Source organism: Quercus suber, unplaced genomic scaffold (genome assembly GCF_002906115.3).
Source record: "Quercus suber isolate HL8 unplaced genomic scaffold, Cork oak 2.0 scaffold_67, whole genome shotgun sequence".
Classification (NCBI taxonomy): Eukaryota; Viridiplantae; Streptophyta; class Magnoliopsida; order Fagales; family Fagaceae; genus Quercus; species Quercus suber.
The window spans coordinates 1,666,762-1,686,093 of NW_027069532.1; the positions used below are offsets into that span (position 1 = coordinate 1,666,762).

At 33.7% G+C, this 19,332-nt stretch overlaps 2 protein-coding genes and 1 long non-coding RNA gene across 6 annotated transcripts; all 3 read right to left on the bottom strand.

The window, feature by feature from the left end:
- Positions 1 to 294: 294 nt before the first annotated feature.
- On the bottom strand, positions 295 to 2,422 carry LOC111990897 (uncharacterized). The gene is made up of 5 exons (XM_065773015.1): positions 2,170 to 2,422; positions 1,700 to 1,859; positions 1,289 to 1,573; positions 790 to 1,129; positions 295 to 735 (listed from the first exon to the last, which is right to left on the bottom strand). The coding sequence occupies exons 1-5, from the start codon at positions 2,420 to 2,422 to the stop codon at positions 295 to 297; spliced, it is 1,479 nt and encodes a 492-aa protein (XP_065629087.1).
- An 8,097-nt stretch (positions 2,423 to 10,519) lies between these two features.
- LOC112031039 (probable inactive 2-oxoglutarate-dependent dioxygenase AOP2) lies at positions 10,520 to 12,096 on the bottom strand. The gene is made up of 2 exons (XM_065773016.1): positions 11,819 to 12,096; positions 10,520 to 10,652 (listed from the first exon to the last, which is right to left on the bottom strand). Exons 1-2 carry the CDS (start codon positions 12,094 to 12,096, stop codon positions 10,520 to 10,522), a joined length of 411 nt encoding a protein of 136 aa, XP_065629088.1.
- An 87-nt stretch (positions 12,097 to 12,183) lies between these two features.
- Positions 12,184 to 17,272, bottom strand: LOC136061495 (uncharacterized). 4 transcript variants are annotated; one of them, XR_010628792.1, is made up of 9 exons: positions 17,072 to 17,272; positions 16,529 to 16,604; positions 15,572 to 15,710; positions 15,374 to 15,466; positions 15,154 to 15,246; positions 14,934 to 15,026; positions 14,714 to 14,806; positions 14,494 to 14,586; positions 12,184 to 12,313 (listed from the first exon to the last, which is right to left on the bottom strand). It is a non-coding gene; the product is annotated as an uncharacterized LOC136061495 (long non-coding RNA). The 4 variants fall into 4 exon arrangements; XR_010628793.1 differs by having other exon boundaries at positions 15,572 to 15,713; XR_010628791.1 differs by lacking the exon at positions 15,572 to 15,710 and adding an exon at positions 13,901 to 13,922 and having other exon boundaries at positions 17,072 to 17,269.
- Positions 17,273 to 19,332: the final 2,060 nt, after the last annotated feature.

A 19,332-nucleotide genomic window follows, 5' to 3' on the forward strand; every position in this document is an offset into this window, starting at 1 on the left:
ATTACCATTAAAGAGAATAGTAGTTGAAGTATTGGAGATGCAACTCATAATCAGGTTGGTGATGTTGGAAGGGAAGCCAAAATGGTTCAACACCATCCTAACAAAGTTCCATTCCAAACGATCATAGGCCTTTTCTAAATCAATTTTCACTACCATATATCCATCTTTTCCTTTTCTCTTCTTAAGAGAATAGATCAGCTCTTAGGCAATTATCACATTATCAATACCCCTTCTACTAGCTAGAAAGGCAGTTTGCATTGGAGAAATCAAGGAAGGCAGCAAAGGTCTTATTCTCTAGACCAAGATTTTTGTCACAATCTTATACACAGTGTTGGAAAGACTAATAGGTCTATATTGACTAACTAATTCTGGCCCACTTACTTTTGGAATTAAAACAATCAATGTTTGATTTAAGTAATCAGGGGCTTGTTGGCTAGAGAAGATGTTCTTGACTTCGCTTCTGACAGAATCTCTAACTGATAACCAGAACCTTTGGAAGAAATCAGCATGTAGACCATCTGCCCCAGGAGCTTTGGAAGGCTTCATAGTCTTCAGGGCACCCCAAATTTCCTCATCAGAAGGGCATTGTGCAATGGCATTAGCTTCTTCCATAGAAAGAGTAGCACACCAATCATTATCCCACTTCGGGTTGAGAGGGCTGCAAGATTGCTCTGTTTGATAAAGCTTCTTGAAATAGTTGACAAATATATCTTTCACCTCCTCAATGTTGTGGACCTATTCACCATTGTCATTTAAAATGCTTGAAATTCTGTTCCTGCTTCTTCTCACAAGAGTGGACATATGGAAGTAGGCTGTGTTGTGTTCACCATGGATGATCCAATCAGTTCTGGCCTTCATAGCCCATAGTTCCTCTTCAAGTTGTAGAATGAGATTGTATTCATCATTTAGCTTGTTTTGAAGGTTGATCAGGAAAGCATTAGGGCAATTGGATAGGGCTTTTTGAATTCCCAGGAGCCTAGCCATGACAATCCTCTTCCTCTTAAACACATTACCAAAGACTTCCTTATTCCATCGTTGAGCTTTGCTGGTAAAGACTGAGATGGCTTCAGGCAGATTGGCTTCTTGACCATTCCAAGATTCCCTGACTAGCATAGGGAACTCATTATGGCTGAGCCAAAAAGGTTGGAATCAGAATGGTTTGTTATAATTTTCTCCCAAATATGGGTTAAGATTCAGAAGTAGTGGGCAATGGTCAGAATTAACTCTGGCGAGGTGTGTAGCATTAGCTTCAGCAAAATGAGCTTTCCATTCTGGATTAGCTCAGTACCTATCTAGTCTGCATTGAATCAAATCATCAAGGCCCCTCTTGTTAGACCATGTGAACTTTGGCCTTGAAAATCCAAGGTCCATCATCTGACAAGCATCCATACACTCTTGAATTGCCCTGACCCTCCTTTGACAGATAACATTACCCCCTAATTTCTCATCCTCAGACAAAACTTCATTGAAATCACCCATAAGAGACCAAGGAAGATTGTGAAGGGAAGCAAGCATTTTAAGATTATCCCAAAGCAAGCATCTCTCAGTAAACCTAGGACTAGCAAAAATTGCACTAAGAATCCAGATAAAGTTAAGAGACCGTACCTAAATAAGCGCATGGATTTCTTGCTCAGTGGAAGCCAACACATCAACCTGAATGAGGTCTGAGCGCCAGAGCACCTAAATTCCACCAGCAAACCCAATTGTGTCCGTCACTATAGCACCATCAAATGGCAGAGTTTCAATAATTTCATCAGCTCTTGGACTGCTCATCCTTGTCTCTGTAATCACCATTATTAAAGGCCTATGCCAATCAACGAGGTCCATAACCGTTTTCCTGAACTGAGGCTTCATTGCTCCTTTACAATTCCAAATTAAGATATTCATGATCTTAAAGGGTGTGGTAGTAGAGTCAAATTGAGACAGTGAGGAATAATCCTCAGTGTCCCTCAATCTTCATGCTTCCATCATCTCTCTCTTCGACACCATTATGCCTCGAAATAGTGTTGTTGAGTGCTTGATGATCCCTAGTAGTTCCTGTGTGGCCTTGATAAGGATGGTTCCTAAGATCTTTGGCTCCACAAACTGAATCAATTTCACCCGGTACAAATGCCCCATCATCAGGCATTCCACAGGTTTGTCCTGTAAAATTTTCCTCACTCTAATCACCGGTTGTGTCCACTCCGCTTCTGCTTCTGTCAGCAATTTTTCTAAAGGCAGCCTCCCTGATGTTGGTTCTGACCATTCTAAGTTGCTCCTCGGAGACAATGGTATCGCTGGTCGGTCTGAGAGGAACCTCTACCATGGATTTGGAGTCAGTGACCAAGCCTCGTCCTTCAAAGGAAGATATCCCAGCTTCTTGCTCGTTTCCGTAAGCGGAAACATGTTTTTCTAGGCCTGCATTAGCTCCACTTCGAACCATCCCCAAATCTCTGTTGGGTCCCTCCTTATCCAGTTGATCATGTTGTCCCCAATTGGTATGAATTTTCCCTTGTAAAAAATTGCTCAGCTGTTTCTGGCCTCCATCACTACTGATTACACTGGATGCTTCCTTTCGATGTTTGATAGCTATAAATGGCTTGGGATTTTAACGGCTAGGATTGCTAATGAAATTTGGGCTCACACTAGAGCTGGGCTCATGCAGCTAGGCCGTGCTTGTCCCAAAGGTAAAAATCCCATTAATTTCTATATGGCCCATATAGTCTTGTTGGCTTCCAACCAATTTTTGATTATTCTGGTTACTTTTGGTGCGATAGCTCGGGTTTTTGGGAATTTTACCTGCCTCATCCTTCCTATGATATGACCTACCAGTCTTATCAGCCACCCTAATTGGTTCTGTGCTTTGGACAATTGAGGCTTTCCTTTTTCCTTCCTGTTGGCTTGTGTCAGGCTTCCTATCTGCAACCCTGTTACTTTGTGATTGATTGGATGTCTCAGTTTGGCTGACCTCCTCCACCGGCATCCTTCCTTTGAACTTGTTTGCCTTTCTTCTCCTATTGACCACCATCCAATCACCATAATTATCAGCTTTCTCCATTTTTTGCTCCTGAGCATTCTGGGTAACAGTATTGGGTCCCTCTCCTGCCTCTTGCTCCCCGGTGTTCTCCGTGAGATTTTCTCTGATGATGAATGGGCAAGCATCCTTTTTGTGTCCTACTCTTCCACATGAGAAACATAGAGAATTAATACCTTCATAAAGAATGGACTGAACATTCTTACCTATACGCACTGTTTTACGCAGAGGTTTGTCCAGATTAACTTGTACGCACAGTCTTGCAAACCTGCCTCTGGCTCCCATGGCTATGTTGGAATCAATTCGCAGAACTGGCCCTATCACTTTGCCTATCTTGAGGAGGATTTCATGCTCATAGTATTCTATTGGTAATTCAGGCAGTCTGACCCAAACAACCACCGAAGAAAGTGTAGCTGTTGACGCCTTGAAGTCTGGCTCCCATTGTCTTATTGCTAAGAAGTGTTGGCCAATGAACCATAGGCCTTCTTTAAGTACCTTATCTACATCATCAGCTAGGCTGAATTTAACTAAGTAAAAGTCAAACCCCAGATCAATACACTCCATGTTTCCATCTGGTTTCCACATGGCTCTAATCCTGGAATAAAGGTATTGGAAACCAATCTTCCTTCCAAACGTTTTGATGATGAGGGTCTGGTGCCAAGGTGCTCTTATTCTAGCTTTCTCTTCCTTGGACAGAGTAATTCCATCATCCTCTCCTTGATTCACATCATCATCCGTGTCTGAGTCACTATCCTCTTGCATGTAGCTCGAAAAACCAAATGCTTGTTCAAAGGCTCCTGGAAGTGCTCCAATCAGCTTATCCTTGTAGCTACCACCCTTATTAGGTGGGCTTGCAGAGGAGTTATGGTCCTGCTCTTCTCCTGGATTATGATTCTCTTTGAATTTCTTCGTGCTTCGTCTCAATGTGTCTTCTTCTTCGTCAGAACATTTCAAGCTCTCTCTCGTCATTCTTTGTATTCTTGACTACTTTTTTGCTTTACCTGACCTTCAAACGTCTATGGATTACCAACCAAACTTTTCAGTTAGGGATTTGGGTTTTCCCCCAATTTTCAGTGGGTTTTTTTTTTTTTTAATTATAGTTTTTTTTAAAAAAAATTCCAAATTAAAATAGAAAAAGAAAAAAGAAGCCAAAACGGCGTTGTTTTGACTCACTTAACAACACCACTTAACTGACGTCTAATGGAATATTAATTTGACAAAATTGAAACTTAGAGGACTGAAATGACAAAAATAAAAGTTAGAGAACTGAAATGATAAAAGATGAAAGTTAAAGGATTAATTTTGAATTTGTGCCTAATATTTAAGATAGCGGGTTGCAATGATGTCATTGGTGTATAATAAAAATCGATAGCCCAACATAAAAGTGATGTCTTTCTAATAACAACTTTTCACCTATACAAAGTAATAGAAAAGTTTTGAAAAGGGTAGGAGCTAGTAGCTCAATCAACACTTTGTAGTCTAGAGTTCAAATCCACCCATAGTAATTATTGAATTATAGAGAAAAAGAAAAAAGAAAATAGTAGTATCCCTAACGTTAGACAAAATTTGAACTTATAGTTTCTGTAGAGACAAGAGGAATCACTCTTTAATTAGATTTCAACTTTGAAGGTTTTAGAGTTGCACATCAGCTCAAGAATCATCTTACTCCTTTAGAATGGCAAATTATACAAACATATCCAAAAGAACAACAAGGGAATGATTTATAGTATTATTTACCTAGAGAATTCTTACTTCCACCTATACCAACTGATATGGTTGGCACATGTGCCTCTACCAGGTGCTAAAATGTGAAAGGCATGTTACAAAGTTGCTAATGATCCCATTGGCAAGTCTTAACTTTGGTTTACATAGTAATGGTATTAACCATCTCTTCACTAAATAAAAAGGTATTAACAATCTCATATGCTCATATTCATGCAGGTTTTCACATCGTACAGTCTATGATTATTAAAATTACAAGAAAAAAAAAAGTAAATCTACTAATTAGTGATTGTAATTTTTAAAGCATTTTTTTTTTAAAAAAAAATTACACATTCATTTGAGAATTTTACAAAAATCATATTATTTTCAATGAATTAAAAAAAAAAAATTGGAGAAAATTTTCCAGAAGTTTTTCTTTTTTCTCTTGAATTTCTTATGAATATAAACCCTTTTTTTATATAAAGATTCTTTGCAAATTTTAAATCATTAAATTAGAATTACATTTAATTTGAATCTAAGGATAGATCTTGCAAATGTGAATTGGTGGGGGAGAGATTGGTTGTGATTCTTTTTCTAATTGAGAGATTACTTGAGAAGCCACTAAATAACATATGGCCTATTTATTATGGGCAAAGTGGCGAAATAGCACTTTTTCGCTAAATGCATTGTTTGTGAAATATGTAGCAAAATATCACTCTTTTGAAACTCAATTTTTGAAAAATCAAGTACTACATAAAACTCAATTTTATAGCCATAGTGGCACTTGGTTACTGGCTTTTCTCAAATAAAAATTCCTCTAATAACTCAATTTTAGGAAAATCAAGTTCTGTGTAATGTAGAACTCAATTTCCTAAATATCGAGTGCTTTCTTAAGTTGGTTAAGTAATGTCATCAATCAGAAGATATGGCAGGTGTCCCACAATTGGACTACCTGCTAGAACCACTTAAGTTGGTTGAGTAATGTCTTTGATCAGATGGTATGGCGGGTGTGTGGGAGTGTTTCGCTACTGGACTACCCACCATAACCACTTAAGTTGGTTTTTAAAGAGCAGTTGACAGATTTTGTTTTTTTAAACAATCCATTCTCATTCTCCTAACTACCATTCTCCCAAACCCTCTATTTTCATAGTTTAGCAATGCTCAACCACAATCATTCACATTTCATTCCTCAACTATATCCAAGGTACTTTCTAAAACTTTACATTGATTACAATCTTTTAGGTTCTAAAAGTTTAGAACAATTAGCAAACCGTGAACATAAAATTGTCTAGGTATAGATCTTAAAGTCTATAGAATATATTAGACAATGCTGAAGATGTTGCAAGTCAGAATACAAGAACAAGGAAGCTGCAGGTTCGAGGAATTCAAAAAAAGTAAATCTACTAATTAGTGATTGTAATTTTTAAAGCATTTTTTTTTTAAAAAAAAATTACACATTCATTTGAGAATTTTACAAAAATCATATTATTTTCAATGAATTAAAAAAAAAAAATTGGAGAAAATTTTCCAGAAGTTTTTCTTTTTTCTCTTGAATTTCTTATGAATATAAACCCTTTTTTTATATAAAGATTCTTTGCAAATTTTAAATCATTAAATTAGAATTACATTTAATTTGAATCTAAGGATAGATCTTGCAAATGTGAATTGGTGGGGGAGAGATTGGTTGTGATTCTTTTTCTAATTGAGAGATTACTTGAGAAGCCACTAAATAACATATGACATATTTATTATGGGCAAAGTGGCGAAATAGCACTTTTTCGCTAAATGCATTGTTTGTGAAATATGTAGCAAAATATCACTCTTTTGAAACTCAATTTTTGAAAAATCAAGTACTACATAAAACTCAATTTTATAGCCATAGTGGCACTTGGTTACTGGCTTTTCTCAAATAAAAATTCCTCTAATAACTCAATTTTAGGAAAATCAAGTTCTGTGTAATGTAGAACTCAATTTCCTAAATATCGAGTGCTTTCTTAAGTTGGTTAAGTAATGTCATCAATCAGAAGATATGGCAGGTGTCCCACAATTGGACTACCTGCTAGAACCACTTAAGTTGGTTGAGTAATGTCTTTGATCAGATGGTATGGTGGGTGTGTGGGAGTGTTTCGCTACTGGACTACCCACCATAACCACTTAAGTTGGTTTTTAAAGAGCAGTTGACAGATTTTGTTTTTTTAAACCATCCATTCTCATTCTCCTAACTACCATTCTCCCAAACCCTCTATTTTCATAGTTTAGCAATGCTCAACCACAATCATTCACATTTCATTCCTCAACTATATCCAAGGTACTTTCTAAAACTTTACATTGATTACAATCTTTTAGGTTCTAAAAGTTTAGAACAATTAGCAAACCGTGAACATAAAATTGTCTAGGTATAGATCTTAAAGTCTATAGAATATATTAGACAATGCTGAAGATGTTGCAAGTCAGAATACAAGAACAAGGAAGCTGCAGGTTCGAGGAATTCAAAACTTGCTAGGCTTGACCAATTGAGAAGAAGGTTCGACCGATTAAGATGCGGATCTACAGAATTTAATTAAAGCCCATTAGCCCATTAAGTGATAAGGGTCTCAGATCTAATTCGCCTAGTATTTAAAGGAAACCCTAAAGCCTTAAAACATGTTTTTTTTTTAAGAGAGATAAGAGTGCTTCTTGTGCCTCCTATTGTAGATCTTGGCTTTTTGTACCCAAAGCTCTTTCAAATTTTCTACTAGCAATAGTTTTTGAAGAAACTCAAGATCCAATGTTGTAGAAGTTGTTGCCATCACAAATCAATCATATTTGATGAACGAACTCTTTGAGTGGAGCTCTCAGAGTCACAAACTAGCATGTTTGTGTGCAACAAATTCATAATAGAAAAGCCTGTAAATTCGAAGCTACATGTGGTAATGTAAGTAAGTACTACATGAGGTAGTAGTAGATTTAGGGTTAAGTTTATTATAAAAACTTCCATTCTATTAGTGAATTGCTGCTTTGTGGATTGTTTAGGTTAAATCCTCCCCGGGTTTTTTATCTTGAAATTGGTTTGCTTCATAGGTTTTCCTAGGTTATCATATTGCTTGTGTTCTTTACTTTTCCTCTATTTGTGATATGATTGATATTTGTTTAACCTAGATCTGTTTAGTTGAACTAAGTAATAACTTGGCTTTAAATAAGGTTAAACAAACTGTATTTTTTAGGGGTCTAAAATCAACACAATCTTTATGTGAGAGACTGCGCCCCCAGCCCATTTTTTAATGTTGGGTCAAACCCACATGATTGGGTGGAATCGTATTATGACCTCTCAAAATGGAGGTTCGACTTATTATAAGTTCCTCTTTAGATTAAGGGTTTTATAATGGAGTCACCATTTACTTAATTATTGGAATAAATAAGAAAATCAAAATTGAAAAATTTCTCATTTGATTGATTTGCAAATGAATTTACATTGATCATAAGAAAATACATGAATTTGGTCCTAGATACAATCTAAGATAAAGTACATCATTTTATTTCCTACTTATAATCTAGAAATTGAAAATTATATGGATAAGTATTGATCTAACAACCCTTGATCTAAATTCGAAGGCTATGTTACAAGATGGGAAGGTGTTAGGCACCCATCTTGCCCGGTGAAATCAGTCTTCTAGACTATGGTAGCCAACATTCATATTATATAATATCATTTCAATATGTTATCAATCAATTTGCATGTTGAATTTAATGTGTGTGCATGTAATAAATCCTAATTCAATTTATTAAGCGCTGCATTTGAATTGAAAAATAAATTCTAGTGAATGTGTGTGGATGGTAATATACTAGATTCAAGGAATTGAGAAAATTATAAAACAAACATGTTTTTTCATATTTTTTATGTGGATTTAAGATCAAAGTTAGTGTTATGCATGAACATGTGATGAAAAACCAAGAACATGTGAAGAACACATATGAAAATTTAACAACATTAAAAAATATTTAAGGAATTTAAATAAATACTAGCATGCTCTAATCATAATCTCATCATAATAAAATAATAAAAAACAAGTTAGTGGAAAAAATGTGAATGATATGTCATTTTGTGAGGGTTGAAAAATGATCAAAAGGAATCATGAACCTAGACCTTATTTTAGACTTTGGGGAAAGCTAGTACATCAAATGTAGAGATTGGTGGGAGTGATGAGCAAGCAAAATTTGGTTTTTCCCGTAACTATTGTAATAGCCCGCAGAGCCAAATTCAAAAAATCATATCTTATTCAATTCTGATCAAAATTATCTCTTTCTTGTGCTCAAATTGAAGTCTTGGATGTCTAATTTCTAGAAAAATTAACCTCACTTACAGATTCAAAATATTTAGAGAGAAATGAATGGAATGGTGAGCAGAGATCATTTGTTAGAAAATAATTTCAGCACAATTAACATTAATAGGTCCCAAATTAGTTTCCAATTAACATTAATAAGCTCTAATCACTTCCATTTCAGACTTAATTAGTTTCAAATTTACCATAATCAAAAAAATAATTACACAAATTACTCATTGAATAATTAATGTTTGACTATTTAATTAATTAAGTGTGTGCAACCTAACCATAAGATGTAGTCCTAGTCAATGAAATTATATGACACATCATTAATCTAAAATTAATTATAATTATAACCAATTGAAATCAATTGTTCATAATCACATATAGTCGGACTCAATTTGTGATAGTGCATCTCAGTCATCAAAACTTGATTTGATGATAACTTTCAATTTAATGGTCCGATTAAGGCTTATGACCAATCGATTTGATTATTACAATATCAAGATCATTTTGATGAAATGAAATTAAGAATCTAATGGCCACAATTAAGATGTTTATCTCCAAGGTGAAATTACCTTTTTACCCTCTATGTGAGGTTAAATGTGAGTTGCAAAATGGGTGTCAACACTTTAGTGTTCGTTTTTGGCAATTTGAGCTCTTGGTTGGAGTTTACTCTATAGGAACATAATTTCTTGTCGATTTTTTTTATATCTTTGATGAAGTTCTTTGAATGTTGGTCATTGTCAAATAGTTTAACATGTAGAAAATGTAGATTTTTCACATGTTCATGCATTGTTTCATATACAAATGGTATGTGTGCACGTAAAGCGTTTAATAAAATGCCTCAAAGGAGTTTTCCACTATATATATATATATAAATATTTAATTCACACATAACTTGATTTTTTGAAAATCAAGTTCCATTATATTTTTTTAAAAAAAAAATTATATAGAACTCGATTCTCTGAGAATTGAGTTCCACCTTACACAGATCAATTTTCACAAAATCGAGTTCAATGTTGCATTTTTTATTGCGAAAAGCCACATCACTTGGTGCCATTGTGGCAAAAACTCATGGAACTCAATCTCTTTAAAATCAAGTTATATGTGGAACTTGATTTTTAGAAAATCGAGTTCCAAAAGAGTGGTACTCTGCTACATATTTCACGGATAGTACTATTTTACTGAATATTTTGCGGAAAAGTGCTATTTTTCCCTACTTATTATTGGATCAATTCCAAATCATTTGAAAAATGTTTCAATTCTTCTTGAGCATAAAATTATATTTTTATTATTGTTATTGTGATCCTTGTTATATATATTATTTTAATATTATTTTTGTTTTTAATTATATTTTAATAATCTTTATTATTATTGTTTTTTTTTTTTTAATACTACTGTTTATTATTATATGATTTAAGAAGATGAGGCAAAAGTCCTAAGAGATGAGGAAGGCCTCCAGCCAAGTCCCTTTATGTAGCCAGATCTGACTTAAGAACTATCATAGATATCTCCTCTTCGGTCGAAGGCTCTGCTCAGGAGTCCTAACATTCCCAAACTTCTCTTTATTAACTCTTTTCAACACTGCTTTGATAGCATTTAACTTTGAGTAAAGTTGAAACATATGGGAGAACCTGCATATCACAATAACAAATTAAACTATGCACTCTAATTTTTGAAAAAAAAAAAACAATAACTATCAATAACAGTAACAAAAACAATAAAAATAACAATATTAGAGCTTCATGCTCAAAAAGAATTAAGAATTAGGAATGATTATTTCTAAATAATAAATACATCAATAATTCTTTCTCAATTGAAGCAAATATATTACAATGAACTAACTAATTATAACCCATCATATAGTGGTTTCAATACTTTGTTTACTAGTATAACAACTTGTGCTAACATAGAGTAGGTGCACTAAACAATTACTTAGTCTCTTCTTTATAGAAATTAAATTAGCTTACCAAGGATGTTTTCCCATGATAACCCAAACCTCCAATTTCACTGTCATTTCCGTAGTATTGTCTTTCACATTAATTTATTCACTTTTTTGCAAGATTAGTAAGTTTATTTTGTTGCTGTATATAATCTCATTGACAATAATCCTAAAACATGTTTTCTAAAACACATTTATATTTTCAGCTCTATAAAATCTTATGGTTTTCAAACCTTTCAGAGATTCTAGGTTCTAACTAAAATCCTTTTCATCTTAAACATATCAATATTGCGGTTTTCAAACCTTTCAGTCATTCCAGCTTCTAGACAACCCTGTTAATGTAGCATTTATTATCTATGTTATAATACCTCAGAATTTCCAGCTTCTAGACAACCTTATTAATACAGTGTTTTCTATCTATATTATGTTACCTATCAATATTGCGGTTTTCAAACCTTTCAGTGATTTCAACTTCTAGATAAACCTATCAATATTGCATTTTCTATTGGAGTTATGTTCTTTATTTTATTTTTTTTATATCTTTATCATGCAATTAAACTTTCAAGTTTAATTTTTCCCTTAAAAGAAAATTGTAACATATTAAATCAAAAGCAACTCTAATTTTAAAAAGCCAACAACCCTCATCAAGATCATATTGCATTTTCTACAATTTTATTTTCTTCTTCCCCTCTTATTATTCGACTTCAATTTTTTTTTCTCTGTTAAGAAAACTATGACATGTGTAATTATGTGCAGCTCTAATTTTTTAAAACCTTCATTTGGAAATAANGATTTTATTTAGTAAAAAAAAGCATAAGATAAGGATTATAAAGCTTAATTAGATGATCTAGTACGTACCAGAAACGATTATTTCCATTAGGCCACAACATATTTGTGAAAATTTGAGTTCCCTCTATAGTTGTAGCATTATCAATGCCCATGCTTTCATGGAGAGGAATTTTGGGAATTTGTCCCACATAACAATTCAAGGGCTTTTGATCATATTTGTTTTTCATTTTGGTTTCTGTAGGGAGATCAAACAACTCTTCTAAGGCACCAAAGACTTCATTGCGAAGCTCTAAGGGAGCTTTGTCATAAACAACGACAAAGCAGCCATAGTCTTCAAGTGCTTGCATAACTTCCTTGCTTGTTGACAGCCAAGTGCTTGTACCAGGCTTTAAATTGTCACTTGAGAAATCTAGAACAGGAAGCTTTTGCTGCAGTTCAGAACCCATGATCCTAGCTTAGTTTCTTAATTTCAGGTACTAAGTTCAAAGGCTCCTTTGGGACACTGATGATTAATACAATATTCCTCCTCTTGTTTTATACAAAACAATTCACCAGGGTACAATTCTGTCAAGATCATAAGCCAGAAAAAATTAATAATAATAATGATTGTGTTGGCATGTTACATTAAGATATAAAGTGTGATGTGGGCATGGATGCTTTTAAGTTCAAATATTCATTTTTGTCAGATTTGTTTGCCTTGCAGATTACCTGTAAAAACATATGATACTACTCACACTTAACAATAATGTGTTAATGGTATATATTTTGATAACACTATATCGATGTACTTTTTTTTTTTTTACAAAAATTTTTATGTGCACTTTGTACTTATTATGTCCACATTTTAACATAAGGTATACAAATATTTTAAGAACATCCACATTTAATACATGATTTCATGCAATCTTTCAAGGATGACTGCTTCTACTTGTCTCTGCACCCCTACCACTTTTACTGCTGAGAATTGTAAAATTATATAATAACTAGCTTATAGAATACATGTAGGAATTCACCCACATTCCAACCAATTATAGCTATCAAATTATCAACCTAAAAACTATTTTCACATGATCATGGTAATAAATATGTAGTAATCAATGTTTTAGTGGGTAATTATAAAATACTAGTGTTTAACCTGCGCAATGCGCAGGATTGTTTTACATGTTAACAAACTTTACATCCAACATAAACTTAGTTATCATACTTCTACTACATATATTCAAACTTAAACAACGTAGTATATTTAAGCATATAGTGTCCAATATCCCCTGTTATGAGACTAAAAAACAAAAAAGAATCTGACTTTAAGCTATTAAAACTTACATGACAATTTCAAATAGCAAATCTGCTATTCCTAGGAACCACAATGAATCACACCGAACTAAAACTTGCAAGACAATTTCAAATACCAAATCTACCATTCCTTGGAACCACAATGAATTAAACCATGAGATTAGAGAATTTTAAAACCAAAAAGTTTAAAAGAGAAAAATGGTTACTGGTTTGTGAAAGAGAAAGTTAGAAAAATATTAGTCAAATAATAATGCATAATCAATAGTACATTGGAATCTCAAATTCTAAAACCAAACCAAGATATAACCCTTAAAAGGGACATTGAATCCAAGTTTTTAATCGCAAAAGAAAAAAGAAAAAGTTGTAGTGCATTATCAAGCCACAATATATAAACAAAACAGAATTCTACCTGCAACAAATAAAATGCATAATCAACAATAGATGGGAATCTCAAATTCTAAAACAAAACCAATTCATAAATCATAACCCGTAAAAAAAAGCATCGAATCTTAATCTTGACCCTAAATTTCAATTGCAAAACAAAAAAAGAAAAAGGAAAAGCTCACAATCCCAAAAAGCTGCAATGATACAGAGAAAATTTGTTAACAACCACCCTTGTAGTGAAACAAAACAGATATATTAGATTATATACACACCCAAGTTATGGAATTCATGAAACTTTTGACCCATTATTATGCAATCATCTATTCATAAATGGATTTCTTTTATGTCCACGTCCAATTAATTACATGACCCAGCCAACAGCAAGAATTATTTCTAATAGTACTGAATAGACAATCACTTTTAAGTGAATGCATTAACACCACTCACAATTTTACATGAAATTTATATCAATACCTGTAAGCTCCTTCAGCAAAACCTGACATTTATCAAAATTCATCATCTACCACTATAAATTGATGCAGGAAGGTCACTCCTTAAAATAATGATTTTTAAACATTATAACATAATGAAAATGATAAATGTAAGAGTCTATAGAATAACACATAGGAATGTAATTAAAACAACAATGTGAACTGTGAATCAAATTTTAAAGTAAATTTACATATGGTTTATCATATTTGTGGTTTTCTTACTAAATACCCATTGAGAAACTTCAAACAGGGCAGGAAAAAAATTAAAAATTAAAAAAAAAAAAAAAAAAAAAAAATCCTTTTACAAACCTTTTCTTTTAAAGATATATAGATAATAAGTCATACAATATCAATTGATTTGTGGTAAATTATGATGAAATAAGTTTCAAGGCCCCAATATTTATAATTCACTTAAGTTAGAAAGTAAATTCCCAAAGTCATAATCTATTAATTCTAAAGACAACCACACAAAAATACATGTAAACGCTAACAGTTCTATATAAACAAAATTAAAACTTGAAGAAATAAAAATTGAGAGAAGAAGAAGAAATAAGAAATATTAGAAGAAATTCTTACCCCAAAATTCTCAGCCGCAAGTTCATGTTGTGTTTCCCACTATGCCTCTTGCTTTTGCACATCCTTTACAAAACTCACTCTAACTTGAAACACCTAAGCAATCCCAACCAAAATGAAAATATCACCCATTGAAAAGCCATAAAAGAATATATAAACAAAATTAAAACTTAAAGAAATAAAAATTGAAAGAAGAATAAGAAATATTAGAAGAAATTCTTACCCCAAAATTCTCAGCGACAAGTTCATGTTGTCTTTCCCACCATGCCTCTTGCTTTTGCACATCCTTTACAAAACTTTCCCTAACTTGAAACACCTAAGCAATCCCAACCAAAATGAAAATATCACCCATTGAAAAGCCATAAAAGAATATATAAACAAAATTAAAACTTAAAGAAATAAAAATTGAAAGAAGAATAAGAAATATTAGAAGAAATTCTTACCCCAAAATTCTCAGCCGCAAGTTCATGTTGTGTTTCCCACCATGCCTCTTGCTTTTGCACATCCTTTACAAAACTCACTCTAACTTGAAACACCTAAGCAATCCCAACCAAAATGAAAATATCACCCATTGAAAAGCCATAAAAGAATATATAAACAAAATTAAAACTTAAAGAAATAAAAATTGAAAGAAGAATAAGAAATATTAAAAGAAATTCTTACCCCAAAATTCTCAGCGACAAGTTCATGTTGTCTTTCCCACCATGCCTCTTGCTTTTGCACATCCTTTACAAAACTCACTCTAACTTGAAACACCTAAGCAATCCCAACCAAAATGAAAATATCACCCATTGAAAAGCCATAAAAGAATATATAAACAAAATTAAAACTTAAAGAAATAAAAATTGAAAGAAGAATAAGAAATATTAGAAGAAATTCTTACCCCAAAATTCTCAGCCGCAAGTTCATGTTGTGTTTCCCACTATGCCTCTTGCTTTTGCACATCCTTTACAAAACTCACTCTAACTTGAAACACCTAAGCAATCCCAACCAAAATGAAAATATCACCCATTGAAAATCCATAAAAGAGTCAAACTTTACACATATAAATAGAGAAAAATGACAAACTTTACACACATACACATATACATGGAGAAAGACAGAGACCCTGCAGGTAGTGTAGATATCAATGGCTTGAACTGAAAATTGAAAGGGGCTGTACAAAGGTCTGAAATAGGCGGACAACCTAGGTTCTTTGGTTGGGATATTGAATAGTATTACTGCTACAGTGGGAAGAATCGGCAAAAAAACATCAAGGTATAAGACTCATATTCTAATAATTATGAAAATCCTTGTAGTAAACAAACAAATATCATATTGTATTGGCATGAAAAGAAAAAAAAACAAATAATCCAAACGAAAATAGAGGATTTTCATAAAATAAACATAAAAAATTTTACCAAATTTTTTTTTTTTTTTTTTTACTTCACTCAGACAATTGTCGAGCACATCGGGTGATGCTATGATAGGGTTGGCCTATCTTCAAAAATCTTTTGTCTCAATGAGTCTTATGTAAATTCAGCTGGATCTAAAATCTACCAACTAAAAAGGGCAGCTGATGATATAAACTATACAATATTTTTAAATAACAAATCACAGCACAGATAGGAACATAAAAATTCAATGCGTCCAATAATTTGACTTATCTAAACCCATCAATCTATGAATTCAATTATAATTCACCCATGATCAAATTCTACGCATCACGTATAAAAATAATAATAATAATAATAATAATAGCAAAGTCATGTAAATCCAGAACCAATAACCAAAAATTAAAGAAAGAATCTTCCACCTCTAGAGGAAGAAGCCCAAGTTTGAAAACCCACTAAAGTGTTTGACTTCTACCACAATAAGATATAAAGCAGAAGAAACCATAGCCTCTAAAGTAAATACAATTTTTTTTTTTTTTTTAGAAAACCCTTTTTAAGGCTGGCGAACTAAAGGCCAACCATTCAGCCATAGCAACCCAAAACACCAAAAGTAAATAATAACAGGGTAGGAAGGTTTTCAATTGAAAGCGAATCAGAATTCTTACCCGGGGTTCAGATTTTGCTCTTCAGAGAAGGTTGGCTTTAGTTGCAGATTCTTTGATTTTGACGGTGGCAAGGAAACTATATATGTACATAAAAACGTTACACATACAAAACAAAGAAAGATTTGGCAGCATTACACACACAAAACAAAGTTCTAAAAGACAAAGGTTTAGGATTTTCGTTTCAATTAGTCAAAATATAATCCAAGAACCAAGATAAAATCAATTACATCCTATTCTCTTCGTTCTCTTGCAAAACACAGAGAGCAAACCGTCCAAAAATAAAAAATAAAAACCCTTTTCATATCAAACTTCGCTTCAAGATTAGCCAAGTTTTGATGAATTTTCGCCTAAATTTTGCAAATTTTGAAAGGAACCGGGAAAAGATTCTCTTTATTCTCAAAACAAAGCAAATATCTACAAACTTTTTGATAGAAAGCCCTAAAACCCAAAACAAAAATGAATCAAATCTAAACCTATCCAACAAAAAAACTAAATTAAAAGTAAAATTTCACATCCAGATCTAAAAAATGGAAAAAAATTTACCGGTGTCGGTTCCGAGGATTCGGGTGGTTGATATATGGCCTAACGGTTTCTTTCTGTGCTTGCTGTTCCGGTTGTATAAGTCTGGCTAGGGAACGAACAATCGCCGGCCTTGAATATTTCTCTCTTTCTTTTGGAGTCAGACGAACAACTCTGTTCTCTCGCTTTCTCCGTATACGGGCAAGCCTTTGGAATGTAATTTACAGTTATTTATACTCAGAGACCCTCGTACTGTTTTAAGAGCATTCACATTCGGTCTGTGTATAAGTGTATATAATAGAAAAAATGTTTAAATTTACACATTTTTGTTCAAAAATAGCCTATATTAGTTTGTTTAAAATCTTTTAAAATTATCCACAAGCTACAATACCTGTGTAAATTTACACGGGCATTGTAGCATATGTATATCATTTTTTAATAGTTTTTTTTCTTTCTAGTACTGTAGCATGACTTTGTCTAACACTGTAGCACTATAGCACTGTAATATTGGGTTAAAGAAATGAATATTTTGTTTGAATAAATGTGTATAATAGACAAACTGATGTAGGTGTTTTGTAAAAATATGTGTGTAAAATAGAAAAAGTACATTTTAGACTTGTAAAATGAAAAAAAATTTCCACGGATTGATGTGGATGCTCTAACACTATGATAGGAAGCCTCTATAAACGATACCCTGTACGATTTTTTAAAGATTAAACTGTATATGTGTTAAATTTTTAGATGACATTTTTCCTAACGTGGTAGAACCTCCTTAAAGGGTTCTACTATTATATATAGTGATGCTTCATAGAATTAGTAGGCTGAACACTCGAGTTTCGATGGGCTGATAGTTGTAGCGAAGGCCTGCAAGAATAAACACACTATCAAAGGAGACTAAGGTGGACCGGCCAAATACTCTCCGATGGCTAAGTTAGTTTCTCACGAGAATGGAGTTCTAACTTTTTAGGAGTAAAATATTAGAATGTATTTACCTTCGTTTGATTCAGACTGGTCCTTATATAGAGAACCTTGGAGCAATTATTGGTTTAATAACTTTCCCAAAATTCGTGGAAATCAAGAATTCTATAAATAACTTTCTCAATGGCTACAGAAGTTGCAACCGCTAGTGGAAGTTAAGTACTTAGGAGAAATTGGTGGCGATGAACATGGGTTGATTAACCGCTTTAGGATTTGCCAAGTGTTATGTGGTCGTCCATGTGATTTGCCCATGGACGACTCTTTGTTCATAGATTGATGTTGTGTGGTTGTCCATGTACTTTGCACATGGACGACTCTTTCGTCCAGACAATCTGTGGTCATTTAGCTAATCGATGTTCATGGACGACTCCTCTGGACGAACTAGAGATGGTAATTTTTGCTATCCCATCAGTTGCCCCCTTGTCTAGGGGTCGTCCAAGGATATTGTGGGGATTTAATTCACGCATTTATGTAGCCATATGTCATGATTTAATTGGTTGACATGTTGCATCGATTACATTTTCCCAATTGATTGCCACGTGTAGTCTTCTTAATGGATGGTATCGCATCGCTGACCCTACTTCTGGGCCCTATAAATACGTACTTTCTCTTTCTTGCCCTTCACCTTTCTTATAATCTCCCTTCTGGCATCTCGTCCAAGATCCTCGTCTAGCTCTCGTCCTAGTTCTGTCAGGTATTTCCTTTTCCTTTTTAGGTTTTCGTCTTAATCTTTATTTTAGCCACGCCTTCGTCTAGTAGTGGTATAGAAAGAGAGATAGACGAGTATCAGGACGTCTCGTCTGGGAGTTATAAGAGTGGTGCGGATAGCACAAGCTATAGCAGTAGTTCCTCGGACAACATTATCCGTCTGGGGTTCTTGGTATTTCCATAGAGGAATTCCAAGAGATGCAACATAGGACGGCCTCTGGAGCTAAGACTAGCTCGTCCAGAGTGCCACCTAGCCCTTTTCAAGACGAGGAAGAGGAAGAGGAAAATGTAATATATAGCTGTGCCCCTGAAGTAGCGTCCACCTTAGACGCCCCTAAGTTGAAGACTTTAGTAGATAGATACCAAATCCTTAGGGAGTTCAAACTCGTCTACCTAAGGAAGGAAAATGGTGTTGTTCTCCCTCTTCTGGCTTGGGGGTATACACATCTTACCTTTTAGCTGGCCTTAGGTTTCCCTTAAATTCTTTTTGTAGAGTTCTTCTCCATAGATTAGGTATTGGACCTAACTAGCTCAAACCCAATGGATGAAGGACGGTAGTTGCCATGCAAGTGCTATGGCATGAGGCATTAGAAGGGGAC

Bases quoted from the DNA above. Each gene is read 5' to 3' on its own strand.
- LOC111990897 (XM_065773015.1), bottom strand. From the start codon at position 2,422: ATGGTTCGAAGTGGAGCTAATGCAGGCCTAGAAAAACATGTTTCCGCT. The intron at 1,130-1,288 runs GTACTGAGCTAA...TTTTTGGCTCAG, and splicing joins ATTCAATGCAGACTAGATAG to CCATAATGAGTTCCCTATGC. The intron at 736-789 runs GTGAGAAGAAGC...AATGGTGAATAG, and splicing joins ACTTCCATATGTCCACTCTT to GTCCACAACATTGAGGAGGT.
- LOC112031039 (XM_065773016.1), bottom strand. From the start codon at position 12,096: ATGCAAGCACTTGAAGACTATGGCTGCTTTGTCGTTGTTTATGACAAA. The intron at 10,653-11,818 runs GTACGTACTAGA...TGTGATATGCAG, and splicing joins AATGGAAATAATCGTTTCTG to GTTCTCCCATATGTTTCAAC.